Below are 25,750 nucleotides of genomic sequence, written 5' to 3'. Positions count from 1 at the left end.
TTATTAAAATCCGCAAAAAGTACGCTCCTGTTTACAATCATTTGAGAGCATCGAGTTTCTGTGGTCTGCAATGCTCTATGTCATTTCAGTCTTCCCCTCGCCTACCCTGACATTGCTAGCGGCGGTCTCTAACCTCTAGGAAATGCACCATAATGGAGCGATATAGTTTTAAGGCATATTAATATTCTCCATTTTAGTACTGTCAAGAGCTGTCAGGTATCCTCCATACATGCTGTCATCTATAGGTGTGCGCTGTGCCTTTCGACCTCTACAATAAGCTACTGATATGTGTACGCCTACCACGTTTTGAAGTGATTTCCATCACAGCCATGTTTTTTCGACAGAAATATACCTCGTCAGCATATGCTTATAGAATCTCAATGTGCCAGAACATCATTTTTTTTTTTTTTTTTTTCAGCTCGGTCAGGTGAGCCCACGTTCTCAAAGTCCATTATATAAAGGAACATGTGTGCAGCATCCGCTAGTAATAGAAGTTGGCGACCGGGTCGCGAGGCAAAACTATGTGATTTCCGAGAACACGCATCCCGTAAAGTTATGCTGCCAATTGGACATCGTGCACTAAAAAACTAATGCCCGGACATTAGAAACATTTCTCGGAGCAGGCCTTGTTCATGTAGCCGTTCACAGCGGAGTATGATGGGATGCTTTTGATGCGGAATTGACGCAGTTTACTTCACTTCTTGAAGCGGGCCTTCTATAAACACGCATGCTTCTACGTTAAGGAAGGACACTGCCTTAAAAGAATGAACATTTCAATCACTTTCTCACTTTTCTTCAAACTTGCCTGGCTGCTTTATACTGACACACTCTGCACGTCGTCGTCGTTCTCCTGAAACCGCGAGCGCGCTAATTTCGCGAGGACTCGACTGAAAAAACTGAAGTGTTTGACACGTGGATTCTCTGAATTTGGCTGCTACCGAAGTCCGCTGTCATCTCCCCTTGGCCCTATTCTCAGACAGTATCAACCATGCCTGACGTACTGAGCCACGCGTGATATCTGATGGAGGTACTGGGTAACGCATTCCATATCTCAGGCTCCCCCAGCAAGCTGAGACTCAAGTCCCAAGAGTCATCTGCCATCGAGATGACACCCATACACCGTGGCAGTGGCCGGCTCCAAAACCTTCAACCAGAGTTAGGGTCTCTTGAATTTAACTCCATCGTTATGACCCAAGTAAGCATTTTGTCGATCCTCAACGACCATAGAGCCGAAACAGGCATGCAGACTACCATCACCTCGCCATCCTTAGTGATGGAGCAGCTGCGGAAGCCGGCGACGTCTCAAGGTTTCCCGCGCGAAGACCCGAACGCCTGTCTGAAGAAATATGAATGCGTGCCACGATACGACAGATAGACGGATGATTAAAAGCTGCAACACGTGTTCTTTTCGCTCGAGGGCGAAGTTTGCATAGGGTTCGAGAACGAGGAATCCTGGTCACGACAGACTTCTTTCAAAGTCTTTTTCTGAAGAACTTCAGCACTGTGATTCGAAAAGAATGCGCCTAACTGCTCCTTAAGTCCCGTGTTCAAATTCGCTGTGAATGCTTACTGATTTACTTCAAATACATGGCAAAGTTGCTTTGGAATGCTGACCCGAGTATGCCAGAGCAGAAAAAGCTCCGGTACCCAATGTGCGGAATCCAGGAGCAAATCTTTTTAGGACTAGTTCGCAGTCCACCGAGAACTGGCGCTGAGTTTGTGTCAGAAGCCACTATGGAGAAGACACTCGATATGCGGTTGCGATTGTACGAGCGCCCCCTTTGGCCGTGACTGCAGCAGCCGTCGACGCCAATGCCACTGATGTGCTTCGAGAAACCGTACGGGCCGTAGTTCGACAAGAGCTCCAGATGTTCCCGACTACGCCTCCGCCTAATGTTTTTACCCTATTCTCATCGAAAATGCGCTTATGACCCCAGCTTCCTTTTAACGTTGCACAGCCCTACCGACCAGAACATACGCCACCGCTGTTCTTCTGTCGGGACCACTTAGTAGCCTGCAGGAAACCCGTTTGCTGCCGCCATCACCTGCACGCCTGACAGACTAGGACAGTAAAAGTAACATCTGTCCCACTGCCAACTATCGAATTGTGTAGTTTCACTGCGGTGAGGCGGGACACGTACACTGCAATTGTTTGCTTCACCGTATGGGTCTGCAGGGGTTCCGTGCAGATGCATCACATCCCCAGCCTGGGCAGCGACCGCAGAAATTGACGATTGTCTGGCTCAGTCTGCAGGCGGGCCACGCAGGTTTTCCCGGTCAGCGTCCCCACGTCGTGCCTCTTAACCTCCACGATGTTGGGGCGAAATTCCGCGTGGAAGGTCGCCAAGCTCCCGCGGGGAAAACTAGAAGTAACCTTCCATAGGGAGGCTGCTCATCGTCGCAAACACAAGACCATCCTACGAAACAACGAGGTGGTCATCTCGTTCCACGGCCTACCATCGTTCGAAACCTTAATGCACCGACTCGACGCCACTGCCACCCATTGAACCGTAGTGAACCCGCGAGGCACCGCGGCCGTAACCAAACACTGCGCCGGACTTCTTCCACAACGTGAGAATCAAGAGAAAACGTCAGTATTACCCTCGACGGCACCGACGCCACTGCACTCGTGGACACCGGTAGCGACACCTGCGGCAATTTTATTATGCTGGGGATTTCCTGAGCTTAGCTGGTCGAAAAGTAGTGGGGTGATTCTCAATCTTTAAATCCATTTCTCTGATTTCCGGCATCTTTCAGTGTTGCTGTCACTGTAAGAAAATTATTGTTATAATTTTACATGATAATATTAGTATTGTAGCGGGCTTCATGGAGTGACATACGGTACTTAGTTTCTCCTCCTCGCTTTCTTTTTGCAATCAAAGCGAGTTTATAAAAATGGCGGCAATGTAAGACAATTCTCATATTTATGTGATGCGAGTCTTATAGAATTGTGAAAGCTAACAAAACAAATTTTGACCTTTTTTGTCTGACCATTCGTGATGCCATATATTACAAAAAAAAATTGGAAGAATATGCTTTTAGTCGATAATTTTGATAGACAATCATAGTCATTCTTGTGATATCGGTTGCATACTATTGTTCACATTTGCTCTACAATATTCCAACATAGCAGAGATGGCCCAAGCAGTGTTATAAGCAGGTCCCGCAAATTTCAAAACACAAGCACGCGATTCAACAAGTCGTTTAAGGTATTGCTCCCCTTTAAACACAACAAAACATACGTACATTGCGAATGCTTCTGCGTTTACAGCGCTGGCCATGAAATTCTGACTAAAATTGTCGCGAATTTTGGCACGGGTATACAATTACCGACCTTCGTTTCCTCGAGGTATCTTGATCAAATTGAATTTGCCTTTGCCTAATTGGTCTTCAGAAATTTTCATTCATGGCCGCTGACTACTGCAGATCTTCTTTGTGTCATCCAGCTGGGCGCTTTTTAACAGCTGCCGTTTTTTACTTTCTTACAGATTGTGCAGGAATACGAGAGAGCGGTCATCTTCAGATTAGGTCGTCTCGTACAAGGCGGCGCCAAAGGTCCTGGTAAGTACGTCCAGTTCCTACTCTTCCGCGCTGCCCTGTTTACGTGTCTGCATTCCGCAAGATATTGAGAGAGAATCCGCGTCCGGGACCTAGCATCTGCAAATGGCCTCATCAGCTTCTGCCTGCAGGCGCATTTTAATGAGGATGCCAGTTCATGGCATAGTGGTTACGAGCGCACTCTCCACGCATTACAATGCCCCTCTGTGGGCGCCCTTCATTTTGACGCGAATTACACAGACAAAGAATAGAGGCACATTTGCAATTTTCGCGATGTATAAGATTTTTTTTTAAAATAAGTTCGGCCACGGTAATTTTCATGGGGCAAACGTGGAGAATATTACGAGAACTTTGACTTAACATCATCGCAGTGCCAGGTGGCTGAGTGGCCAGTAGTCAAGACGGTCGAAGGAGGAAACGCTGCAGGTGCGGCAGCTTACTGCGCTTCAGGATACCTGAGATACAGATTAGTGGAAGCTCGTTTACTTTATATGCACATTTAGCTCCCGACAGAACACTGCTGCTGATAGTTCTGGCGTGCTTGCGAACGAGGAACAGTTTAAACTGAGTAAATTGATTACTTAAATCACTTGGGGTAAAAAGCAACCCAAAGTGGCACGTACATGGACAACAAGTATCCCTGAGTTCCTTGAGTAGGGTTCAGATTCTGTTAGTGCTTCCCGACATTCGTTCCTTTTTTTTCCGCGCTATCCGTCAATGTCGCCTTAGATACCAACGCAAGCAAGCAACTTTGCTTATTGTTTTTTATCGTGTGAGGTCCCAGATCCCAGACTCAAATTAGTAGAATGGCAAAAGAGTGCAGTGGCAAAAGAATCGGTTCAACACACCTTATCCAAGAGATGGCCTTTTTAGTAAGCGGCTGGCTGGTGCGTTGTGGAGCCAGTGCAAATGATTAAATCGAGTGAACAGAAGAAAGCATGTATCTGTACACAAGCCATAAATAACTTTTATGTGGCTCTCGGTCCAGCTGGAAAGCATTAGTTTCGTTCAGCTCGGCGAACGCCTCCTGGTGCGTCTCTCTCTCCTCAAGTGTGCGAAACGCTCTTCTCACGCGCACAAACGCCCACGCATAGAAGCAGGTGAAACGTGGTAGCGTAAATTTAGTTTCACAGCCACGAAGAAAATAGCAGATTCCGCTCTCCTCCGCAGGTGATGGTTTTTCTCACTTTACACTTCCTGAGCGCAAGAATGGCGCAGCAGAATTCGCGAATATTATCTGCCACCGGCGAGTGAAAGATAGGCTCGCTCGCGAATTTCTTGATTCCGCCATATCGGCACCCTCCGGGATCGGGGCACTCTTGTTTCCGCATTTAGCGAGAGAGGAAAGAGCGAACGTGAGAGGGAAAGTCGGCACACGGGACTACCAAGCAGGGTTCGGAAGTGCAAAAACAAATGAGGCGTACTTGGCGCTTGGAAACGACGGGCGACTCGGGGACGAGAATGAAAAATGACCCTCTGGGAGAAAAGGTATTCGACTCTCGAATCGTGAAATGGCGCCCGTCGAAAAGGAATGTGCGGCCGTTTGCAGTGGCAACGATGTGCCGCTGGAAAATCGTACACCGTCCCCCCCTTCTTTCGTCTTGTTTAATATTTACCCAGACGTTGTTGGAACGGGATGCCGCGCTCTTTTCGCTGTACATTCCTTCGCTTATTTATATAACTCTGCCTTTTGCTGCCATTGCATTTCTCGCTCTGCAATTGTGCGCTTTTCCACGCCCGCCTCCTCCTGAATAGTAGAAAGGTTGCGAACAATACGCGAGAACACTTTCCTAGTTTACTGTGTCTGTTTTTATCTGCGCTTTCTCCGATCTGGTTGCGCTGCCCGGCGAGCTTCAGTTCAACTTGAGTGTTACCAAAAGACCACCGGAGGGAAACTTGGCAATGGCGAGAGCGGGGGAGGAGAAGAAAAAGGAGGAAAGCATGTTCCTATTTTCTGGGGTTTTGTGTCTGGGCTGCTACTTTGTGAGAGGAGAGGAGCAATGAAAGATTAAAAAAAAAATACGTTATAACTGTCTTTACGGAGCCGAGGTGCATTAAAAGTAGGCTGTGACGGGTAATGTGCTATTACGGTGCATCGATGCAAAATGCATGTAACTTGTGCGCAATCAGCTTCGCGTTTGTTTGTTTGTTTGTTTGTTGGTTTTCTTTGCTTGTTTGCTTACTTCCTTCCGTGTCTACTAATTATCGTGATTTCATGGCACTATCTTTATTAAGACAGGCATTAACGCATAGTATATGAACGGAAATAGTAGCACGTATAGCATCACTTTGCTCCCTATATGGACTGGTAATGACTTGCAACAAAATGAATCATATTTCTGACAAAAGATTTTTGTAGCCTCTCTCTGATCCCTACCAATCGACGTTTTAGGCAGAGTACCAGTAGGTTGCCCTTAAGATAGGGATGTGCTAGGGATGTAATAGGGATGTGCTCACATATCGATATGCCAAAAGCAGACCCCCTTTTGGCCTGACTACATTATTCGCTCTTTTCTCAACTACGATGTCTTGTGCACAACTAATGTCTTCTTGCGTGAATATGCAACGCATGCTCGTTGTTTTGCATTTCAGTGTAAGTTTTTTTTTTTCGGACATATCCCCTTCACCATACATTTCTGTGACGAATTATATATTCAAAAGCTAGAACCTCACAAAAGGCAGTTCTGCCGTCCCTGCTGAAACTTAATTAGCTGGCGTGAGCTGTCGCAGCTTTGAGTTCGTTACGCACCATGGAGAAGCGGAGCGCAGCCATCAATTTTCTCGAATGAAGACGCTCGATGCGTTGCACTTGCTGTTGGTTCCGAGGGTTGCAGAGTCTTCGAATAAAGCAGACACGGTTGAAAATTAATCAAACGAAAAGAACACGACCTTCGTGCTGGTGAGGCGCAGCCATTAGTGCCCTGTCCTGTGCAAAATAACGAAGAAACAAAGACTAGTTTGAATATTTGCGGTCATTTTGAAACGAGAAGACTTGCTTAATATATTTCTAGGACGGCTCGGAGCAATTAAAAGCCAGCTCGATTTAGTTTGCGTTGACTTGAGCCGATCTTTTGGGGGTTGGTAACTTCTTTCTTCTTTCACAGCGACTTTCTTCATGTCCGCTCTTCTAATTGGAACTGAAGTTCGCTTACCGTTTTTTCGTTCGCGCATGTAATTCCGGTGGCGCAATTTTGCGTACTCTGTGGTCGCCGACCCTCTGTGAATAAATTGATTTTCTTCAGTGAAAGATTTCGTGAAACGAAGCGAAATACGCGTCTAGTGCCACCACTGTGGATAATACAAGTGATGACTAAATGCGTACAAAGCCAGACATGAGGGAGCCGTGTGAAGCTGCAATTTGCGCGAAGGTTGCTTAATTCACAAACTCTTATAAACTGAACCGTACCTCACGAAGTGCAGCAGCAGCGAAATGTTCACAATAAAAAATCAAAACAGGGTGTAAATATAAGTGTCGACAAATGCTGCCAGGGTTACAGAGTTAGTGTGTAAAATATTGTTCAATGCTTCTCGTGAGAGTGCTGATATTTTTTTTCTTTAAGCGGGACATGTTCCGGTGATATAGAAAACGTACAGCGCCTCAACGTTTGATGCGCTTTTGGGAACGGTCGTATATACGTTCAAATTAAGAGCTAACGTATCCGACGCCTGGGTAGCGGTAGCCATTTTGACCGGCGATTTTGCTTACCTATATCGTGACGTCCCCAGAACTGTTCCTCATACCTGCTAACATCTCTTCGACCAGTGAAAACGTTGGTTTTGATTCTCGCGCATGTTCTGTCTCACGCTCACCAAAGCAACACCCACTATATCATGAGCGCAAGGAAGTAGTCTGTGGTTGTTCGAGTTTGCTAATCGCTTTTTTTTTTTTTTCTGGCCTGACCATCTCCACTTTTCTCTCATGTTTTTTTCCCTTCGCCCTTCAGTTGGCTTTAAACAGGAGCTTCGATCTTGGTCTTTTCCTTTTTCTAGCAGGTAAAGAGCGAGTTTAGTTTCCCCAATGCTACCACTGTATCCACGGGAGAAATATAAAAGCGCTCCATCGGCGCCCTTTGGTTCGGAGTGCTTGCTTCGACTAATTGAGCCCTTAGTTGAATCTCGATAACAAAGAGTGTATACAGGGAACAAAACCCGACGCACCCTTTCCATTCGTACTGGGAGGAAAGAATGCTTTTCGCCTAGGGAAAACGCGGGGCACCGGCGTGTTTAACAGAAGCCGCTCGTGGCATTCTTGGTGTGGTCGTCAAGTTCAATGCACGCTTTTTTAGGCGTATCTTCAGGGTCAAAGCAAAGCGGTGCCCACCTCTGAAGTGCCACAATTGCTGGGTCGATCGCAGAAGGTTGTGGCGTAACAGATCATATCCATGCTTTTCATGAGGCAATGAAAATTCGTGAATTTCATGGGCGCAAACTCGTGCGAGCACAGTTGCTTGTAGCGCCACTACCCGCTAAGTCGTATTAATATAAGGAACGTAAAGACGGCCTTTCCTAAACTGGACGAACGCGAAGATTTAATCTGGCATAGCGTATGAGTTTGCTCGCCATATAAGGATATTTTTAGCATGTTTCAGTTAGTGAAACGTCTGGCTGTTGTCAATCTTCAGCTGCGAACAATCTTGGCATCTTCAACCTCATGAAAATCGTCATTGCCGACATGTCATGCGAGCACCACAAGAAAGTGTAGTTTCTATTTTTTTGTCTGGATTAAGTTCAATTTCAGACGCTGTATCCAATCCTTACTTAGTTATCACAGCTCCACGTCGGGCGTCTCAGTTCTCTTTCTCTACAAACCGTCCCGCCAGTTTTCCCCGGGGAGATAATGCAACTATTTTCAGCTCGCTCTTCCGGCTGTGGCGTTACTAAGTACCACTCTTCCTTTTTATTTCATTCCCCACTCTCTCGTGGGCCGAAGATTACCATTTGAGGCCCTATTGATTTGTTACTGTCTCGAAACCTATTGCTTGCCATTTGTATTCCATATTCACTTTGAAATACTTGACTATAAATTTTTTTCTGTCGGTCTTTGCCAACCAGCTGACTGAGCGGGTGCTTGTTGGTACATAGTGGGGGCCCCAGAAGAGGCACTTATGCTCGCGACAGAGATTCCTAGCCGCGTCATAACAGGCGCTACAGCTCGTGTATTGTGACATCAGGGAGCAGACGGTTGCTGGCTCCGAACGTAACCAATATGGGCTTGTAAATAATCTAATACGTTGCGCTTCGGTTTTTGAGCTATCGAACACTAGAGGTGAAGGGATAATTGAAGGTAAAACACCTACACGCAATACGCCTGTACCCGCTTATAAAGAAGACGTATGTTCACGAGATGCATTGCTGAAGCTGTAATTGCGGTTTTAATTAGAAAAAACTGCAGGGCTAGTTCCAGCTAAGCTTTGCGTGGAAGTATCATTGTTCTGAATTTCCGCTGAGAGGTATACAAGGCCTCATCGCGTTTAACGTCGGGTCTTCACTTTTCTTTCTAACAACGGATATATGAAACTGAGCGATTGCCAGTGTTGTCGAAACACATCGCGCCTAGTTTTTCTTCCACTTTAAAATTTTACAGGGTTTGAGGAAATGGAAGGACTTAGCAAAAAACTACAGTCGATTTAGCTTAGTTGGGGAAGTGCGAAGTATGTGCGCTAGCACATCTGACAAGCCTGGGAAGCTTGTGCTTCCGCACTACTGGCCCGTTGCTTAGGTGTTTCATTTGGAGGCACAACTCTCATGGCATCGCCGTCGACTCGAAGTCTCCGCTGCCTGAGTTTTCATATAACCTTTAAGCACGCGCCGCACCAAATGGCCGCATCTGTGCGACGCGCCGATTTCTGATCGGCCCTGCCTGTGTGACGACCACAGCATAGCACAGCGTAATAGGGTGGCAGTTACACACTCTTGGTGTTCTGCTGCAGCGATGGTAGTTCTGACTCATTCAGGGCCATAGCTGATCCGTTCGAGCCACTGCGGGATCATAATCCACTCTCAGCTGAGATTATTTTCTTAGAGAATAATGACCAGCCAAAGGACAAGGACGAAGAAAGACAATGTACACACGGAAGCCGGAACTAACTGTGCTTTATTGAAATAACATTTCCCAAGAAACCGTGCAACGATGCGCAGCTGGACGTCCAACACACAGCATAAAAGCGACAAAAACAAAACACAGACGAAAACCACAAAAACACAGCAACGCTTCGGAGATAGCCAAGGCCCTAGGGTCTTTGAGATAAAAAACTTATTTCTTTCTGCATCAACGATATGGATGCTGTGCTAATACAATTATTTCCTTGCCTAATTATGTGATAAGCTTAAAGAACTTCGCGCTATACCTTACCCTTGCCCCTACCAAGACACGTGACATTTGAAAGCAGCGGATAACACCCGCAATCCCTACAATGGCGAGACAAATTAGCTCCGCTGGTGTGTGACAAAGAGTTGTGATGCTCTCGCAGCCTATCATTAATACACCGGCCAGTTTGTCCGATGTAAACTTTTTCACATGTTAGAGGGATCTTATAAAACGTGTGGCACAGGGAATATAACAATCATGTGGCGTCGAGCACACAGGGGCCTTAGATCTGCCATGAGAAATACGAGAACAAAGACTTGATAGCTTGCAAGGAGCAGAGAAGACGACCTTAACGCCTTACCTCGCAGCAACCTTTTTGATATTATAGGAAATTACATGCACATACGGCATCACCTCAAGTTTCCTCCATTCGGCTTCAGTAATCTTGGGCTCTTTTTCATGGCCCCTCTTAACTCTTTGTAGCAACGATTCTGCCAGAGCATTCAGAAGTGCATTTGGGAATCCTGCGGCCAGCAGCCGGCCAACCTGGTTGTCAAGGCTACTCTTTATTTCGTGGTGGCAACTTTTCTCCAGAGCACTGGGAAAGCAATTCATAACAATGCCTCTCTTAACGATTTTAGAGTGAGCGGAGGAGTACGGTAACAACGCTTTCTTGCTTCTCGCTAAAAAGCACCAGCAGACGTGCCCATTGTCAAGAAAAGTTAGTTCAAGTTCTAAAAATCTAATCTTTTGGTCATTGGGTAGTTCGTACGTAAAACAAAGGGCGTTAGTGCAAGCCTTAAAGGCCTTCAAGACGTCGTCAACAACCTCATGAAAAGAGTCATTCGGTGAAAGTTCTAAAATTATGAAAAAGTCATCAATATATCATCAGCACCGGCCAAACTGGCCGGTGTATTAATGATAGGCTGCGAGAGCATCACAACTCTTTGTCACACACCAGCGGAGCTAATTTGTCTCGCCATTGTAGGGATTGCGGGTGTTATCCGCTGCTTTCAAATGTCACGCGTCTTGGTAGGGGCAAGGGTAAGGTATAGCGCGAAGTTCTTTAAGCTTATCACATAAGTATGCAAGGAGATAATTGTATTAGCACAGCATCCATATCGTTGATGCAGAAAGAAATAAGTTTTTTATCTCAAAGACCCTAGGGCCTTGGCTATTTCCGAAGCGTTGCTGTGTTTTTGTGGTTTTTGTCTGTTTTTTGTTTTTTTTCGCTTTTATGCTGTGTGTTGGACGTCGAGCTGCGCATGCCTTGCAAGGTTTCTTGGGAAATGTTATTACTTCAATAAAACACAGTTGTTAGTTCCAGCTTCCGTGTGTACATCGTCTTTCTTCATCCTTGTCCCTTGGCTGGTTATTATTCTCTAAGACTATGTACCAACTGACCCAGATTTCAACCCTCCTTCGATTATTTTCTGTCAAGGCCAGAGGGCCATCGACAAGCGACAGACGAATACATTTCGGCTTAGTGGTAGTGCCAGAGTGCCGATGCACTAAGGGAGGGGGTCACCTCATAGACACTTACGCCATTTCATATGAGCAGGCTCTGATATGAAAAAATGAACACCCGGCTGATGCTTTCGCTGCCGCAGTCTACGCACCCTGCTTTTTTTGCTGTTGAGTGGCTTGTTAAAATGAATGTATAGGCTGTGACGCGAGGATCGTGTTTCGCAGAAACCTCGGTGTCGTCGTCGGCGTCTCTCGTAGCAGAGTAATGAGAGGAACCTTGAAAAACTGTTGGAACAATTCATTGAAAGGTTCGAATGAGGCCAAAACTGGTAATAAATTTCCCGTAGCCCAGAACAAGAAGAATATCTAAAAATAAATCAGCTAAATTAGGAAGTGTTAGGAGTCGAATCCAGGCCTTTCCAAACCCAGACCCTTCGGTTTCGCAAACCCGCACATACAATCAATCAGATCTCATTGATCCACGCTTTATATTCCAGAGTATGTAGTCCAAAATCCTATAACAATTCATCGTCAGAAAATAAAAATCATATTTCATTGTGCGGCCAATGAACATGAATAATCTCTGCCCGTATATCTCTGTGTGATTTCTCTTCCCCTTTCCTGTCGGTTCCATGGATAGTGTTAAGGACCCAGATGGTGGCTACTGTTGACGGAGGAAGTTCTGACACGGGCGGGGGAATGCGCAGCTTGAGGGTGGTTTGCCACTTTAAGAACCAGGCTGCTGGCTACCGTAATTCACAACGACCACGAGGAAGAGGAGGAGAGGGACACAAGAAGCAAACGATGGGATTTCGGCTCACTCTACCGAGTCACAAAAGCTAAAGCTCTCGTCCTGCCCTGCGAGGAGAAATGGGCGTCCCGGAAAATTGTGTGCGGCTAAATGTTCAGACTTAAGCTGTATCAGCTTTAAGAATAATCGGACCCAAATGTTTCGGGCGATTGGGGAATAGCGAGTGCGCATACACAGAATACATTGCTGAAAGGGCGAATGCATGCGGACTCGCGCTACGCTATTCCCCTATCCCTCTGGCCGATAGGATACCCCTAATCTAATAGAATACTCGCTAATAAATAATGCGCTGTTCCAGCTATCCTATCGCTGCGACTTTCTTTTAGAGCGCAGCTCTTTGGCGTCCGTTCCTGGGTTTCGCGTCGGCGTCGGCGTCGGCCTCGTAACCAGCTCCTGCCCCCTTTCATCCCCCCAGCGCTAGCAGCGACCGACTGATACCGCTGGATGCCGCTGACGCCGCTAGAGAGTCAAGATAACGTGACTGCATAGAACACCGTCGCCGCCATGCAGAAAGAGGAGGGGAGGGTCCCCCCCCCCCCCCCCCTGTTTCTGTGTGGCGGATAGGGTGCTCTTCAGTTGCCGACGCGCCGGTTATTTCACGTAGGCCCCGGCACGTCGACGAATACGTGACCACCTTCCCACGACTAGATCTGGTTCTTGGCGCTGCGGAAGCGAGGGTATCATATTGTTTGCGTCGGCATCGGCGGCGTTGTCCCTGAAACCCACTCCGCAACTGGGGTTGACTCACTATCGGCGTCAGCAGCATCAGTCAGTCGCTGCTATCTCTCCCCTCCTCCCTTTATCGCGTTGTCCGCTTGCTGCGCGCGCTTCTGCCCCATCGTTTGCCGCTGGGTGTACACGCCGCCCCCCCTCCCCCCTCTTCCTGCGAGTCTCCGGTTGTCAAAGCGCCAGCTCGAACTTAATTCCTTTCTTCGCTCCTCCTACAATGCAACCCCTGTGCGGTGGCAATCAGAGAGCCAGATCGGTGGCGGCGGATCTGTATATGTGCACCGCCCGAGCCGAAATTGCCGCTGCCGTTCGCCACTGCGAAATTATCTGCCAGTTCTTTCTGAGCCATGAGCGAGACGACCGGTGAAAGTCCTCCGTCTGCTGCTGCTGCTGCTAAACGAGCTGCCAGAGCAGAGGCCCAGCGCCGTCGCCGCCAGAATCCAGAGCAGTAAGCGAGGCTGAAGCAGAAGCTCATCGCCGCCGTCGAGAAGACCCTGCCGTTCGCACCGCCGAAGCGGAGGCTCATCGCCACCGTCGAGAGCAACCAGGTGTAAGCGAGGCTGAAGCAGAAGCTCATCGCCGCCGCCGAGAAGGGAGTCTTTGTTAAAGGAATACGTGTGAAAAATAAAAAAAAAAGTTCTGTGATAGCGCATACATGTGTTGCTCGATTTCTTTTCCTCAATCTATCGAAAAGGTGAAACAGCTTATTTGCTGCACTCAAATTTCGCATTAGGAAGTAACGTAATCGTCGGTAATTTTTTTCAGCGTGCTCATCATGTGTGTTACGACTTTCCTGACTCGACATACCAGAGTGCTTGTACTGATAGAAAGCGCCATTGGCTCCTGCTTTGCATGAAATGATTGTCGCGCGTTGCATGTAGAATCTTGTGCTACGGCATCGTACCTGGCTGGTTTGAGTGGATACTTGTTGTTAGGTCCGCATGCATGGCATCCATATTCGCTGAGTAGATGCAAACCCTCTTGGCGGCTTCGCCACGTTGATCCCCACTCACACGACGTCGTGCGATCTGTCTGCCGTCTCGTTATTTGGGCCAGGCTGAGCAGCCGCTCGAGCTCTAGAAAGCAAGGCAGCCGGTTGATGGGACACGTTACAGGGCTCATTGGACGTCACTATAGATGTGATTCATCGACACCAATTTCAGCAGTTGAGAATTGCCTAAAACCGGCCCAGCACCGAGCGTTTTTGCCCTTCAATTCTCTTGCACCGAGGTCCTGAGAGCCGAACAGGCAAAATGCACACTTAATTGCGACGAAAAGTGCCATAGCAGGCATAAGTGTATGTGTGTATGAACGGGGGGGAGGGGGAGGGAAGGGAGCAATGTGTGGAAGCGATAGTGAGAGCATGGCAGCGGAGAGCGACGTGCCGTCGATACCCACTGCGTCTCGAGCGGATAAAAGAAGTGCGACGCCACGAGTCCGCTCGTCCCTGCGAGAGGCTATGACAGCTAGCCATCTCCGAAGGCTATGTGTGGTCCGCCGGGAATAGCGTCCGAGGCTGACAGGGACGTTGGTGTCCGCGCATCTCTCGCGCTCGAGCGAAGCTTCACGCGAGCTCTGCAGAAGCCGCCGCGAGAAGATTTACTGCACAGTTTTTGTCATCATTCAATATTGCGTTTAAAGTACATTCTTTTTGCTTTTCATCTTACTTCTCCTATAGCGGCTTTCATTAGTTCCGTATCTAACCTTCTGTCATTTGAGAAAAGCGATTTCAATATTATTCCATCTCCACTATTTCTTGAAAATCTTCCTTATGTCTGCTATTTTCACTTTCTCCATTCTGCGCCTTCTCGTTTTTTGCTCAGCTTCTTGAATGATGTTTGTGGGTTGTGTGCAGCAAAATCCTCGGGTAACGCTTGTTAACTCCGAAACATGCCCTTTTTTAATATTTACCCAAACGTGCGAAACGTTTTGAAACACTGACTTCTTTTCCCTAAACACCGTGCTCGTCTAATGGGTACTTTTTCTCTCAGCGTGTTCTTGTGATCTGCTTAATGGTTCAAGAACCTACAAATCGTCAGTGCGAAATAAAGAAGATTCTGGACGGTATTAATTGAGAGCTTCTTGAGCGAACAAGAGAGCATGAAATTGGGTCCTATTGTGCGCTGTTTACAGGTAGTACATTATAAACAAAGTAGAGAGTTTTCTTTGTCGTATATTACTCTTCGCATAGTGGTATGGGGTGAATTTTAGCAATCGATTCTGGAAACCGTGAATGACCCAAAATGAGGTGTATCAGCATATCTTCTCAGAGGTAACTTATACATCGTTTCTGATCGCTGGCTGCTTTCAGCTTCGCAGCATTAATGTCGGTTTTGACTTTGTTGACTTGTCAAAAAAGCACGCTGTCGTGATAGGATCTGTAGAGGCAAAGTTTGAGAAAAAGTACCTCTTTCGAAGCAGCATCAAAGGTATATATAAGCGCGTTGCTTCATTACACCAGTAAAGGAACCCCACGTCCGAGGTGGAACACGAACTTCGCCGTCTGGAATTCTATTATCTCTGCTTTCTATTCACTGCAAGGAGCCCCAAAATACGTTTTATTGAATGGCACGATATGCAGCGTGAAGAGCTTCCCCTTGCGTTGTCATCTCCAGCAAGAATTCTTTATTATGTACGATCTATGTTGTTGAAGTTGTCAGCATTCAAAATTTGCCTTCGCTGACTAGCTTGTCCGTACCTTCCGAGAGGTCGGATAATGTAGGCTTTGAAGCCAGCGAGTATTTCATTTGGTTTCTTGCCGTACGGTACAGCTGTCAGGTCCTCCTCTCATCTCGACCCATTTGTTCTGGCTTCGAGTAATTGGACGTGGCTTCTTCGTCAATGTCTGCCGCACAGTTGCTGCTGACCGGCTCATTTGTGCTGGTGCCTGGTATGTAGATTACTCTACAATCTTGCGATAAGCATAACTGTATATAGAAATTTTATAATGAAGCATATATTCAGCAGCTTTTAAGACTTCATTTTATCACAAGCGCCAGTCAGCAAACCACTTGCCACGGCGCACTCAATAGCACATTCAGGTCCTATAAACTCGCTCATAGACAGTGTAGCAGTGCAGGAGTTTCAGTCACGAAACTGCCAAAATTCGACTTAAGTTAAGGGTAATTTTTTGGGAAAGATTTGTATATTGTTATCTTTTTTTCACACATCGTACATCTTCGCGAAAACAATCAACATATCCACATATCTTACATTGGCAGGCTTCTAAGTTCTTGTTATAGACTGTTTAAAATACGCTCCCCATTTCTATTCTATGGCAGACTGGCTTTGTTTCATGAGCCCAATACAAATATCAGAAGCAATATTTTTCTACTCACAGAATGCTTCGACCATTTCTATCCATATGCGTAAAAATGTATCTTACAATATTCCACAGTTGTAAATAAATTATTTTCGAATCCTCTGGCCAGCGGTTTCAAATGGCTGTCAAATACTTGCTGCGAGCGAAGGAAAAGCTATAGGGACATTTCTTCACCCACGTGCCTCAAGCATGGATCTTTCCCAAGAACATGTGCATAACAGCGTAATATAATATCTCACAGCTGCCCCAAAAGTCTCCCAGAATTCTTGATTTGTATGGGGGAAGAGCAGTTCATACAAAGCGCCTTGAACTGTCGAAGCTCTCACTTATGTGGCGCGTCGAAGGTTCACGAGAGTCCAGATTCCAGATCATTGTTTTCATGCCGCTAATTGAACTGAATAAGGCTTAATGTGCGGCTAATTGTTGCCAGGATAGGCGTCCGGCTCGAACAAATGCCGGCATTGTGACAGTTCCGTGAGAAGGCACCTCGGTCGCTTGCACGTGCACACAAGTCCAAATCGTATATGCTTTGGAGGTGAGCTGAAAATAAGGGCTGCACTACTATCTTTGAGTGGGAAAGTTTGTACACCCTAATCTAACAATGTTACAGTGCGAACAAGTGGAAGGAAAGAAGATCGCGGGTCAATTTCGACGGGCGCACTAAAATATGCGGTAGATTTTTTTCATCAGCTGCGCGGAATGGCTCACTCTCACTCATGTGTAAATACAGCCAGACGGACTCTCCCGGTGCGTTCAAATATAACGTTGTAATTTGAGACAAAATATGTGGTCTAGGAAACAAGTTTACGATCAAAAAATGGATTCTCGCTTTCGATAACGCTTATTCAAAGCAAATTAATAGAAACAATGCGGTAAGAGTTCCTTATTGGCATTGAGACAGTTTTCTAGGCTGTAACCATGTAATACATGCACAAACATCTCAACAGTATCGCGCAACTTGTGGGCGCTAAAACTCAATCTACACCTAACGAGAGATAACGAGGATGCAATACTTAATGGCTGATGACTGCATTGTCCTCGTGCGCCACTTCACCGCCTGTCGCAGTCCAATATTCGAGATTCTCTGGACTAATGATTCCCCGACTACTTTGTAGATTGAGTTCTGGGTTCGTGTACGCAAGCTGCAGCTTTGCTTACTTCTTGTTCTGTAGCACTTTCAGCAGGATAGGTGTCTACTTATATACCTTTAATTCCCAGGGAGGAGGTGGGGGGGAGCTGTTTAAGCAAGTGACGATGTAGGAACTCGTCCCTACGTCGTGATATAAACTTTTTGCGCGACGTTTCGATGTGAGTTGTATCCAGCAGAGATTAGTTTGCTATCAACTTTTGATATGGCACAAAGATTGAAGGAACCCGCACTCACGACTAAACTGAGCGGCTTGTTAGCCATGCAGTAGCAAGATAAAGGAAACTTCTGATAAAAGTCGTGAATCTGTGGCGGCCATTATACTGACGAAGTACGACAGGCTCAACACGGAAGTATTGTTTTTTGTGCATTGCAGGTGTGCAATAAGCTGATGAAGTGAGAAAAACATAATTATCGCACAAATAAAACAGGAGAATTAGGCTACGTTACAAATCCTTCAGCAATAGAATTGCTAAAGAACATTTAGGCGCACAAAATAAATCAATACTAAAATGAAAAACTCTTCGGTCGTGAGGAAATGCGACCAAAGAAAGACTGAACTCCCCTGAAGTCCTCTTTACTGTGATTTTAGCAGGTCTCCAACGCCTCTGGCGGCTGGAACTTTGATATGCTGTAAAGTGACGTTTCTTCAGTAACGTAATTATTAAACACTTGTTCAAGCTCAAAAGGAAGCAAATTGCATTTTAAAGCTGATATTGTACAGGGGGGGGGGTCAAAAGTTCCCAGGTCACGGGGTCTGCTTCTGAGCAGTATAGGCAGGCAACTACGACGGCCCCAAATCTCAAAATACATGTGGTGGGTAGAAGAGGCATTATTCTTACATTTGAGATAATTTATAGCTTTAAGGGGATCTCACGTGTTAGAACGTGCTGACCAGAAGCACAACCTACGGCCTGGGAACTTTTGACCCCCCCCTGTACGTGACACGCCCTCCATACAGGCCTAAGCCAATCGTGTACAAACATATTGTTACAATATCATTTTACGTCTCCCTGCTGCAAGTAATGTGCACGTTTTTCCTGTGTGTTGTTTACATAATACACTTTGATATTCAAGCAGATCCTCAAAGCCAGCTGTGCTTAACGTATTCCTAAAAAGCAGGTAACTATCAGAACTAAACGTTTAACCCTTACAAAGAGCAACGAATGATAAAACGTTAAAACGACCGAACATAAAGGGAAAGACACCAGAAAGCAAATAAATAGGTGAAGAAAACGAAAAAGCAGTGGGAGACCACGTACAAACTAGCAAGTAAAAGGGTAAGGTCAAGCGCACAATTACGACCACGATAAAAAAAAAAAAAAAATAAACGAGGCGACGAAAGCCCGGAGAAGGTGCACGACCGACTTGTGCCGCGGTGCTTGTGTCGATATTCTGAGAATTGAGGCGTTGCCGTAAAAAATAGCATCGGAGGGGAAAATAATACAAAAGAAAACCCAAATCTTGACCCGTCAATCAAAGCAGGCAACTGCGTTTACCTTTTCCTCTCACAGGCTCTCCTTTTCGCTTGCAGGCGAGCTTCGAGATTCAGGAATCATTCGGACAAAACCCAAAAGGAAAAAATTCCCTCTTCTGGCAATGAAAAATGTTCTTCCTCGGATTAGCAGTTCTAGACCACTAACTAAACAAACGAGCGAGTGAGGAAGTTACCCTAGATGTTGAGTGAATGCATTATTCCTTTACGTTTTTTTTTTCTTTAATGAAAACGCGGTACTGCAACAGCGAAGAACTCAAACCAGTATATGTATGGTTGGTTGATGTTTGAAGTGAGCTAGTTTTATATATTCATTTCCTTTCGAAGGATACAGCCGATTTTTGAGAAAGAAACTTGGTGACAGAAGCTTTATTCGTGGATAAACGGCCAGCTGGTTACGGAATAAATTTATGGCGAAGATCCTGACATCACCCAAATGGCGCGCGAACCGCACGCGAGCTGTACCCGCCAACATGAGCAAGTGCATTTCTCACTGCGTTTCCATTCGCCTTCTTTTTTAATTCAATCGCCGAGTGAGCTGCCGCTTTCGTGAAATGTGCGGTGAACTGAAGAAATGAAAAGAAAACGGCTACAACGAGGGTTTCGCGTTTGGTGCCGCACCAACAACGAATTGCTTTTAATACAACAATAAGAGCAGAGGTCGGTCGGCGATACGCGTACCATTGTCGTGGCCAACAAAATGAAAGGCAAACAAACTAAAAAAGCAGAAAGGGAGAAGAAAGAAATGCGGCGCAGTATCCTCCTCCTAGCGGTGAAGAAACGGGCCCACGCTAAAGGAGGCCCGGACAGCGAGCCGAGCCGTTCACTCAGCGCACGACGGGGCAAAATGGGCGCTCCCGCTCCTCCCCGTGAGTTTCGAGAGGGCTCCTTCCCCCCCGACTGTAGGCCCGCGAGAAATCGGGTTTGGGGCCGTGCTTTTGCATTCAGTCCTAGTAGTGCGCGAGCGAAACCGTCCAAATGAGCCGGCATCCAAAAGCCTTAGGCAGCGGCGGCGCCCGTTCCAAATCACCACCGCGGCAGCCTCTTGACGACGCTGGCAGAAGAGCAGAAAGCGGGAGGGCGCAACGACACTGAAAGAATGCGATGAGCCGGAGAAGGAAAAAGGTTGAGGGGGCAAATAAACGAGGGAGGATGCAGCCTTGCTCCCGGAACAACAGAGTTACACCACGCTGGCTGCAAAAGGCAGCTCTCTGAAGAAAGTGGCGGCGCCCCCGATCGAATGGAGGCTGCCAGAGTCGCGACGCATGTGGAGAGGACAGGTCTTGGAGCGAAGGCGAGGTGTCCTGGTCTTGCTTCGAAGAGGACATCTTGGCGGGTCGTCTGTATAGAAGGGCTGCTTTGAATCGCAAAATGAACAGAAAAAGAATGCTGGATTCGCAGAGAAACGGCGCTCGATCATGCCTCTGTGCCGCTCTAACGTGGAGCTCTCCGTTCCGCTCAGCTGATGAGTAGTCGCAGTCGAAAGGACGGAATGACAGCCGCTTGTAAAAGCTTCGGGCCACCGGCAACCTTCGCCTTGGAAAAGGGCTGTAGCGAACCATGCGCTTTTCAACTTTGCTTCTGCTGTCTGTAAAAGCTACGTAATTTATAACGCGTAACTGAAGGCATAAATTAGGTACGCTAGGCATTTGTTTTTTCCTTTCGTTTTACCCCATCGAAACTTGATTATTCGGGGACGCTGAACTATGTAAAAGAAATACTTAGTTGTGAGAAAAAGTGCCATGAAATTCTATCCAATTTGACAAAAGCATAGCTGCAGGGTTATTACCCGCAGTTTGAATGAAGTTTGTCATGAGGAATATTTTTTCTCTTGATATAACATGCTTTTTTTGCGTGATATATTGCTTTTTGCCTTAAAGGGACGATATTGTTTCTTTTTTTAAACTCATAGCAGTCGCCATTATCGCTGCAGGGCTTTTCACAAATCACACGGTAACAACGTCTATGTAGGAAGTAAGAATGGCGGCTTACTGTACCATGGGGCTCGCCTTGTGCTCTTTCTAGCGAATTACACGCATAGCATGATACCTAGTCTCACCCAACACATTGTTTTACTAGTCTCGCGTTTGAACAAGCCTCCTATGTTTTGTTTCGATTAGAGATTATGTTTCTTGTTTTAGCGATGCAACTTATAAAGATGAACAAAGCGTACAGCGGCAACATCGCTTTCTAAAGCGCTTAATGCATATCACTCAGCGGAATTCTCCACAAACCTTCTGCACGAGCAAGGAAAGAGTAGAAGTGGCCAGGATGAACTTTAAGCACTGCTGTCTGACATGTTTGTGAAGGGAATTTTTAGTCAAGGATAGAAAATTGTGGTTGTTGTGACATTGCATATGCCAAAAAAGCCAACCGTCACCCAAATCGAGCAAAGCAAAATAATATTTCTGCTATTTTTTTTTCGTGCAGTTTAATAATGGGAAATCTTATGTGTGAGCACTTTTTTACCTGACACATAACTGTTTGAAAGTACGAGAAAAATAACCACATGTCGCCGATGAGTTCCGAACCCACACACTGTGCATGACTTGAGTGGTGCTCCCTCAATTAAGCTACCGGCGGGGGCCTTGAGATCTTTTTTCGGGCATTAGCGTCGCGATATCACCTGTTGTTACCTAGAAGCTTCTGCGAGGAAATATATCAAACAGGGTTGGCGCAGTGGTGCTTAGTAGACATGTTACGCGTGTTTTATGAAATGGCATCACTTATTTTGACTTTTCGTAATGCCGCCACATGAAGGGAAGAAAGCGAGACCGGGATAGTGGGAAGAGTTCTGCTGCGTTCCGTTTTATGTGTCGTCTCGCTGGGTGTGACGGTGTATTTGGCTGTTTTCCTAGGTAAGTAGGCTATGCGCCCCAGAATACGTTATGGTTAAAAAAAAAGAGCACTGAAACATAAACGACTATGACCATAGTCATATGTTGAAAACGTTACACTCGGTACAGCTTCTTGCGACTCTGCAATCGTGAACTTACTTTGCAATCGCTAATTAAATATAGCATATTCGCATTGTGATCACGTGATTTCGTTTTGTAGGCGCGCTGTCATAGACAACTGAATTTCTTCTAGACTTTACATAGTAATTCCACTCGCTTTAGCTCTGTTAAGCACCGCCGGGATGGTGCAGTGCTAAGACTCCCGATTACTGTGCCAGAGTTCCTGGGTTCGAACCCGACCACGGCGGCTGCGTTTCGATGGAAGCGAAACGAAGTGGCGTCCGTGTGCTGTGCAATGTCAGCGCACGTTAAAGATCCCCAGGTGGTCGAAATTTCTCCGTAGCCCTCCACTACGGCTCCCCTTTCTCTCTTTCCCCTTTCTCTCTTTCCCCTTTCACTCCCACCTTCATCCCTTCCCTTACGGAGCGGTTCAGGTGTCCACAGAGCAAGTGTTACAGATACTGCGCCTTTCCCTTCCTGTGAACCAATTATTATTATTATTAGCTCTGTTAAAATTAATGGTTGCCCTCGACAAGTATGCCACGCGAATAACATTCCACTTAAATTAAAGCACAAAACTGGCGTCTGTAAAGCAGAGTACTCATGCACGATCACGCTATCGTAATCAGCCTAACCATAAGAAAGTAGGGTCAAGCTCTTCGTATAGCCTCTATATGTAATGGGAAATAGCAACTCTATTGTTGGCATTTTGTTTTTCGGTGCACGTTTCTAGGTCGCACACCTTCTATTTCTTTTTTTTTACGCCGAAATGCAGAATATTTATGCCACGAGCTCAGGTTTGTTGAAGCGCCAACCATGGATTTTTTCCCCTCCCGGAAAGGAGGCTGGAACGCTCTCTTTTCTTAATGACACTATTAGGTATGTCTGCGATCACTGGTTAAAATATACAGGAAAGAACACAATTCGACTTGTTCCTTACATTCCACAGTCTTTCTTTTTTGGCTTTGTGTTGCCTGTGCTGCAAGACCTTGTTGAGGGCGGTTTCTGGAACCCTGTGTTTGATGGCCAGTGAGGTGCGGGGACACGGGCGCTGCCGTCGGGAGGGAAGGTCCTGCTTCCGCGTGTGTGACGAATGATGGGCCGACTAACACTGGAGGCTTCTTCTTTTCCCGAGCATTCCTCTCCCCCGAGGAAAGAACTGCCTTCCTGACCCCTCGCAGTTGGCTGCAGTGCCGGCAAGACTGCAGGCCTGCCCAACTGGCTTCAATACCGGGATCTTAGGGAGCAAGCGCATCACCTGCCCCACCACATTGTTACAAACTTTGCAGTGAGAATGCATTTACCCGTGTCCTCTTACTCTTGCCGGAGGGCTATAATGTTGCGACGTTACTATCTTCCCGTGTACAGAGAACAAAGACGGTTTAGCATAACGCATTTATAAATGCACACAAAAAAAAGTCTCAGCATATATCCGCGATTTCTTCTTTCGATTTTGTTGGCGGTTTTGAAGGCCTGGTCTTTGAAGGTCACTGTGTGTCATAATGACTTTTGGGCCTTATTATAGAACCTCCGGATAAGTGTACGGGCGCGGCCAGGCGAATAAAACGTTCACGTAACACCAACCCGGCATGAGGGGTTCGAAATTAAGCGCCCCTAATGTTGGCTGGGTCGTTTTTCTATGTGTAATAAAGAAGGTTTGGGTTTTCTGGTAACTAAAATACAAGGCGCGACCTTAAGGGACAAGGCAAAGGGTACTGGGCGATGAAGCTTAGTTATAGCTCCCAGAGGAATGTCCCCGCCGTTTTCACAGCGTTCATGCGTTCTGTTACTCAGTAGTCGCAATTGAAGTCTCTCCATTAATCGCTCTTAATCTCAGCCGCGATACCAGTGTGCATATTATTTCACGTTTGTCTCACTTCCCTCCATCCTTAGTCTCGCGGATTGCGGTGTGGCACAATGCAGATGTCCGCTGTGCTTGCCGTTAACCGCGAACCAGCGTTGGGGCTCAGGCGTGCATGCTCCAAGCAGTTACTCACAACTTGACAGGTGTCACTTGGGCCTGCGCCCTTTCGTCCATGGGGAACAAGAGCGTCGCCAAATTAAGAAAAAGCTAGATTAAGAAATAACCCTACGCCGGACTTCTGGTTTCTACAGGAAAATCCTGCTCTCTCTCACCACATGCCGTTTAGCACAAGTGATGTCGTGTCTAATTCTGAGTCAACTCATCCGAGACACAAAGCCAATATATCCTCAGATTTCGAGCAGTATGGAGGATCAGAAATCCCAGTGGTCCTGTCAGTTCAATAACGGACCAAGAAAGTAGCAGTATTATGCGCAGAGACATCTCAAGTTAGTCGCGCTTGGCGTTCCCTGAAGTTTTCCTCGGGTTCATAGAGTTCAGAATAAAAAGAAAGCAAAGATAATAAATGCGTTATTCCTATATTCGGCTCCTTTTATTCATTCCTTCAGGCTGAAGCTAAGGTCATATCAGCAGAAAATGTGTTTACGCACTCATAGGAGCCACGAGGGCGCATGCTTTTAACAACCGTCGTTTACGGTTTACTGCTTCCTTAATTTCCTTTTATTCCTTTCACCTTTCGCCATAAAGTCCCTGTAAATGAAACCCCAACCTCCCGTCCCCGTCCTCCACAAGTATTGTTTCGTTATCTCACTCCCTCGATCTGTGTGAGTATGTGCTAACACTATGGAGATGAAGGCGTACGTGCCATGTAATTATTTCAGTTTGCCGCCCAATGAAGTCGAATTGATCGTCGTTTTCTGGCATTCCTCCTACTTCGACGTAGTTTCAGATTTTGAGCTTTTAAGCCGAGTAGTTTTTTATTTTCATGTAATCCATCGTAAGCTCTTTTGCCTCTCACCAGTGAATTGTAACCGTATTTTCGTCATTCCACCCCCGCTTCATTTCCTGGTTCCGTTCTGTGACAATCGATTCTCTACCGCAATGTTGCCACACAAGCGCGTTCTGAACTGGCAGCAGTTCGGAATCGCTGCAGCTTTCCCGTGTACAGCAGCCCCGCGACTTGGTGTTCTCGGCCCCCCGACTCCTGAAAGAGTGCACGGAACTTTTCCGGTGCGCGCACGGAAGCGAGCGAAGGAAGGTGCACCGTGCTTTGTTCCTCCGCCGCGCGGCGCTCGCAGTTTTGATCGTTGCTTTCCGCGGGAAAAAAGTACATGATTTGGAAGTAGAAGCGATCATTGGAAAACACCAGGACAGCGAACACAATGGCAACAAGATAAACAAAAAAAAGGGAAGCAGAGGAGGGAAACACGCTAACGGTCCCCTTTATTTCTTCTTCCCGGCAGCGCCGACACACACGCCTCCGCAGACTTTAGTATTGTCGTTTTCGTCGCTGGTCTTACGTTAGCTGCAAAGTCGTTGCTACCGCGAAAAGGCGCCGAGTTCTCGACACGACACGAAAAGAAGGGGGCCGAAGAGCATCGCGCGAAACGTTAAAGGCAGTCGTCGTCTTCGGGATTGTGCCACTTTTCAGGTTGGCGTGCTTTCTTTCTCCCTCTTCCGTTTCGACCTGCTTTGTTCCTTGCGACTCCGTGTGACGCTTCTTCTTCCGGGCCTTCATGACCGCTTCCTTTGCGTGTTTGTATATCAAGCACACGTGTCGGTTTTCCGAATGGGCGGACCCACGGTGGCGTACAGAGCGCAGGTCTGGAGCTCTCTGCTCGAGCTGACAGATACTCTAAGAAGGGCATATATAGTATGAGGGAGACTCCGGTTTCAACGGGCGACACATTGTTGTCTATTGAGTTTATTTATTTTTTCTTGTGCACATTGCCTACAAGCCGCTGCGGCTTCGCTCACTGAGTGAGCCCGTGACGCGCTGTGTTTCGTCAGAGGCAAGAAGTATTGGCCGTAATACAGAGTTGGCATGTTTAGCATAAGGATATACGTTCGAGAATAAGAATTGGGAAATGTGGATCAGGAGGGAATCCCAAACACTTGAACCTGAAACTTGATCT

The 25,750-nt window shown here is 46.7% G+C and overlaps 1 protein-coding gene across 1 annotated transcript in view; it reads left to right on the top strand.

Moving 5' to 3' along the window:
- The window catches only part of LOC146184890 (band 7 protein AGAP004871-like), a 343,551-nt gene that overhangs the window by 249,248 nt on the left and 68,553 nt on the right, over positions 1 to 25,750 (top strand). The window contains exon 3 of the mRNA XM_084609524.1: positions 3,489 to 3,561. Within this exon, the coding sequence (XP_084465650.1) occupies positions 3,489 to 3,561 (73 nt within the window). The remainder of the gene's footprint in view (positions 1 to 3,488; positions 3,562 to 25,750) is intronic.

This window comes from Amblyomma maculatum, chromosome 7 (assembly GCF_055883805.1).
Source record: "Amblyomma maculatum isolate TAMU_Amacu chromosome 7, ASM5588380v1, whole genome shotgun sequence".
NCBI classification, from domain to species: Eukaryota; Metazoa; Arthropoda; class Arachnida; order Ixodida; family Ixodidae; genus Amblyomma; species Amblyomma maculatum.
This window is presented reverse-complemented; position numbering and strand designations above follow the sequence as displayed.